General features: G+C 56.4%; 2 protein-coding genes across 2 annotated transcripts in view; both read right to left on the bottom strand.

Annotated features, from left to right (window-relative positions):
- PTSG_11774 (uncharacterized protein) overlaps positions 1 to 919 on the bottom strand; it is a 2,415-nt gene extending 1,496 nt beyond the window's left edge. Inside the window, exons 1-2 of the mRNA XM_004997636.1 lie at positions 768 to 919; positions 212 to 318 (exon numbers count right to left, since the gene is read on the bottom strand). Coding sequence (XP_004997693.1) covers positions 212 to 268 — 57 coding nt within the window. The 5' untranslated portion in view covers positions 269 to 318; positions 768 to 919. The remainder of the gene's footprint in view (positions 1 to 211; positions 319 to 767) is intronic.
- PTSG_11773 (uncharacterized protein) overlaps positions 886 to 5,000 on the bottom strand; it is a 5,358-nt gene continuing 1,243 nt past the window's right edge. The window contains exons 3-12 of the mRNA XM_004997635.1: positions 4,594 to 4,699; positions 4,229 to 4,401; positions 3,933 to 4,008; positions 3,602 to 3,705; positions 3,260 to 3,329; positions 2,951 to 3,013; positions 2,718 to 2,762; positions 2,005 to 2,497; positions 1,718 to 1,838; positions 886 to 1,445 (exon numbers count right to left, since the gene is read on the bottom strand). Coding sequence (XP_004997692.1) covers positions 1,088 to 1,445; positions 1,718 to 1,838; positions 2,005 to 2,497; positions 2,718 to 2,762; positions 2,951 to 3,013; positions 3,260 to 3,329; positions 3,602 to 3,705; positions 3,933 to 4,008; positions 4,229 to 4,401; positions 4,594 to 4,699 — 1,609 coding nt within the window. The 3' untranslated portion in view covers positions 886 to 1,087. The remainder of the gene's footprint in view (positions 1,446 to 1,717; positions 1,839 to 2,004; positions 2,498 to 2,717; positions 2,763 to 2,950; positions 3,014 to 3,259; positions 3,330 to 3,601; positions 3,706 to 3,932; positions 4,009 to 4,228; positions 4,402 to 4,593; positions 4,700 to 5,000) is intronic.

Below are 5,000 nucleotides of genomic sequence, written 5' to 3'. Positions count from 1 at the left end.
ACCGCGGATGCGTGCGCGTGCGCGAGTGTGTGTGTGAGTGTGAGTATGAGCGTGCAAGCGTTGGTGGTACGCATGATGAAACGAAGCAAACGACTCCAGCGGGAGAACCACATCCCAGCACATACACACACATATACACATTCACACACATGCACACACACTCGTACACCCGCTAATTCTTTTGCCCCCCCCCACACACACACACACGTACCAGCGCGGACTTGCCGACGCCACCAGAGCCAAGGACGACAATCTTGTACTCCCTCATTGTGTTTGTGTGGTGTGTTGTGTGGTGTGACGGATGTCAAGCGACAAAAGCTGCTTCGGCAACAGCCAGCCAGCAGCAGCAGCAGCAGCGCGGGCGCCAGCGGAAGCAGGGGACGAAGCGAAGCCGCAGCAGGAGAAACGCAGCGACGACAGCAGGGATGACAGGGACGACGTAACACGAGCAGAGATGGAAAACGTGTGAGTGGAAGGGGGTGTTCAGGGGCTGTTTTGGTAATGTGGCTCGCACACGATGCGCTTGGTGCGGTCTTGCGGTGGTCACAAACAGAGAATGATGATGGTGATGGTGGATGGCGGTGGCACGAAACACGCGACAACAAATAACAAGGGGGCGGTGGCGATTGTTTGGTTGGATGTGTTGTTGTTGTTGTCGTGCAATGCGCGCAGAAGAAAATGGTGGGAAGACCCATAAACTCTGCTGGAGGTGTGATGTCCACCGCATGCGCACAACATGCGGGGTGCTAAGCAGGCAGACATCTCACCTTCAGCTACAGCGAGCGATGTGAACGTGGGCGGCCAAGGCAACGCGTTTGCTTCTTTCTGCTTGACTCTCTGTGTGTTCGTGCGTGGATATTGGGTTGTGTGTCTGTTTTGAGGGGTGCCAACACAAATCGCCAAATACGCACACCACCGCAGCACGACAATTTTTATTTTATTTTTCGCCCTCTTGTTGTGTGGTGGGCGTGGACGGCTGCAAAGCAAGAGAGCTAATTTCGGTGGTTCGATTTTTACCGGGTATCATTCACAGAACAGCCGAAACTGCAGAGTCAGCATTTCGTAAGCAACATCACAAACCGCAGTGTCACTCCGTGCGCGCTCGTTTGCTTGGCTGCTCTCCGCCAGCGTCCTCCTCCTCCTCCTGCTGCTGGTGTGATGTTGTCACTGACGCTGGTGTGGTTGATAATGTTGCTGCTGGTGTTGCTGCTGGTGTTGATGCTGTTGTTGATGCTGTTGTTGCTGATGTTGTTGTTGCTGCTGGTGCCAGCTCCTGCTGAGGGGTGACGGTTGGCACGGGCCCGGCTGTCGCTGCGGCTTGCTGCTGTGCGGAGGAACGTGGGGTGGCGGTTGCTGCTGCTGCTGGCGTTGTTGTTGTGGTTGCAGGATCTGTCTCGCTGCTTGGCGATAGCCCTTTGCGCTTCAGCAGCGTGTCCCGCGCATCCCTAATGAATGCAAGTGCGTCATGTGTGCATATGTTTGTGTGTATGTGCGTGCGTGAGTGTGTGTGTGCGTGAGTGTGTGAGTGTGAGTGTGTGTGTGCTTATGTGCGTGCATATGTGTATGCGTGCGTGCATTGTGTGTGCATATGTGTGTGTCAGTGTGTGTGTGAGCGTGTGTGCGTGCGTTGCGGGAACGGGGAACATGGTCGTGAGGTGAATCCAAAGACAACAGTGCAACTACAAGTTGACACGCGTGCACAATCTATCCGACTCACCTGAGACGCCAGACTTGGTATTCCAGGCCCTGTGCCTTGTTCTGCTCCTCGTGGAAGTTGAGGGCAAGCGACTTGAGCGCCAGCAGCTCCGGCATCAACCGCGACGTCGGCAGTGGATCACCTAGTTTGCGTGCATGCATGCGTGTGAGTGTGTGTGTGTGTGTGTGTGCATATGTGTGCGTGTGTGTGCGTGTGTGTGTGTAAGTGGAGAAACAAGCAAGTGCATTGAGCAAGACCGACAATACCAACACACACACACACATATGCACACAGACGCAACGACGCACCGAGGTTGTACTTGTCGAGGAACGACTTGATGAAATCGCGCGCCTTCTGCGTGTTTGCAGCAGAGACCTTGCGCATACTGGCGCTGACAAGGCTGACCGTTGGCCGGCCCACACTCGATGGCCGCCGCCCCGCATCCTTCAGCGACGACGTCGACCCCTGTCGCGAGGCTGCGGGTGTGCGCGGCGTGGCGCCACCACCCCGGCTCCCTGCAGACCCGCGCCTGCCGCCCTTGGCAGCCGTTGACGGCGCTGCTTTGCCTGCGACGGGGGTTGATGCTGCCGCACCTGCGCCTGCTGCCGTGGCCGTTTTGGAGCCCCGGCGGCCCTTGGTGGTCGCTGTCTTGGGCGGTGTCGTCTTCGCAGCAGCACCCTTGCTCGCCTGCTTCGCTGCCGCTGCTGCCGCTGCTGCCGCTGCTGTTGTTGCGGCAGGGGAGGGCTTGGTTGCCGTGGCGGTGGCGGTGCCAGCTGCGCCTGCCTTGGTGTCCTTCTTGCCCTACACGCGAGTGAATGTGTTGGATGAATTAATCAGTGAGAAAGAGGGAGAAAGAGGGAGAAAGAGGGAGAAAGACGAGGTGAGAGTCAGAGTGAGGAAATGATAACAACAACAACAACAAGAACCTTGGGAGCAAGGCAAGGAAAGCGGTAATGCACATCAACAGCAACGGCAACAGCAACAGCAACAGCAACGGCGCAAAAAATAGCCCACACCACACCTTCTTCTTCTTCTTTGGCGCGAGCACAGATTCCGTGGAGACGCCCTGTAGGTTTGCCAATGCACCATCACGCGCGTCACGTGGCCAACCAAACGCAGCAATGAGCCAAACACATCAGCTCAGCGAGGACCCAGCTACCGACGCACACACACACACACACACACACACACACACACACACACACACACACACACACACACACACACACACACACACACACGGGGTTGGCGCACCTTCTCGCGCATTTCCTGGCGCAGCGCCTTGAGCTCGTCCTTCAGCGCTTGCTCCTCCAGATACTGACACGCGCGCAGGTGTCAGGGCGGGTGTGAGGGCGGTTATATGAGCACGAGTGTGGGCCCCGTGAATGTGCATGTGCATGTGAGGGAGTTGGGCAGGTGGCAGTTCGCAATCTCCCGTCCTTCCGCGCTCACACGCGACAAGCAATCGCACACGCACACACACATGTGCAAACGGCGCTGAGAGACTCTGTGTGTGTGTGTGTGTATGTGTGTGTGTGTGTGACGCTGCAATGGTAGACAGACCTGGTCGTGTGTGCGTGCGGCGAGAGTGCGCAGCTGCTCCTTTCGCGCCTCCTCGTGCTTCTTGTCATACCTGAGCGTGTGTGGCGTGTGTGGCGTGTGTGGCGTGTGTGTGTGTGTGTGTGTGTGTGTGTGTGTGTGTGTGTGTGTGTGTGTGTGTGCAGTTTTGAGTGCACGCATGTGAGACATGGAGGGCACGTGTGGACATGGGTGCATGTGGGCGTGCTTGCATGTGGACACGCACAAAGCGTTCGTGTCATCGGGAACAACGCTGCCATCACGCCTCACCACAACCAACAGTCAATCATCCGACATCGTGTTGACAGGAGGTGCGACCAACGGCACCTGTATCTGATGGCGACGGCGTCCGAGGCAATGCCGGCCTTGGCGAGCTTGCGCTTGCAGTCGTAGAAGCGGTCTTTCAGGTCCTCCACCGTGCGCAGTGGCAGCTGGCACGAGCAGAGGTGGCGGTATGGGTGAGGAAGGGTGTAGTTGTTGATCGTGATTGGCGGTGTGATTTGGTGGTTGTGATTGGGTGGTGATGGTGGAGCATGGAAGGAAAGGACAGCATTATGGAGTCGGCACACAGAGGCGTGGAAGCCAAATGGTGGGAAGATGGGGCAAGTGCACCATGACATGTTGTTTCACACACACACACACACACACACACACTTACCGGGAGTGCAATTGCGCGAACCCACTGGGAATAGCGGTCCTGCATGAGAATGAAGCTGCCGGAGAACGCCTCGTACCTGCACCACGCACACGCACACGCGTGAGAGCGCATTTGGAAGGAAGCAAGCGGTGTTGATGGCAATGAGGTGGGCAAGGTGGGTGGCTTGACGCAGTGCAAAACAGAGACAAGCACACGCCTACATAGAGAGAGACAAAGAACGCACACACGCACACACAGGTAGACAAAGCAGACACATGTGCGCGCAAGCACACACAAGTAGGCAAGTGCGTACGTACAGGTCCATGAGTTTGCGGGTTTCGAGGTATGACCAGCTGTCGTCTTGAAGATACTTTGCATACACGTCGCGTGAGATCCTGGGCGCGGTCACCTTGTACTCGTCAAAGCGCGCGAACATATACTCCTCGTTCGCACGCGCCTCCTCGCGCCAGTGGTGCAGCACAAGGCCATCCTGCTCGCGGTGATAACACGGAAGGTAGGCAAGGGCGCGTGACATGTTGAGTGTGCAAGGCGCCCAAATGGGTGTGTGAACGCTCACTCGTTGGTGTGTTAATCGCAGGCTGTTGGCAACGTGTGTACGCGTGACTGAACGCCATGCACAATGGGTTGCTCAAAGGGGGCGTGGCGCAAGGGATGCACGCACCTCACGGGCCTTGTTGGTGAACGAACACCACTTCCAGCTCTTTGCGCGTCGCATTGCCGTCTCCTTGCTGTATCCCTTGTATGTCGAAGCAGGCATCAACGGTACGCTGTGTGTGTGTGTGTGTGTGTGTGTGTGTGTTGCTGTGTGTGTGTGTGTGTGTGTGTGTGTGTTGTGTTGTGTGTGTGTGTGTGTGTGTGTGTGTGTGTGTGTTGCTGTTGTGTGTGTTGTTGTTGTTGTTTGCAAGTGCCCATGTCATGGCTCCGCGAGTAAACAATTGAGTTTAATCGAAAAGAAACACATGTGATCACGCCCAACGAAACACTACAGTGCTGCACGAGTAACAGGCAATGTACACTTCTCACAATAACATCAACCACGACCATAGCGGCTGGGTGCTCATCTGCCAT

This window comes from Salpingoeca rosetta, assembly GCF_000188695.1.
Source record: "Salpingoeca rosetta unplaced genomic scaffold supercont1.3, whole genome shotgun sequence".
NCBI classification, from domain to species: Eukaryota; class Choanoflagellata; order Craspedida; family Salpingoecidae; genus Salpingoeca; species Salpingoeca rosetta.
The sequence above is the reverse complement of the archived record's forward strand: the minus strand, read 5'-3'. Positions and strand labels throughout refer to the sequence as shown.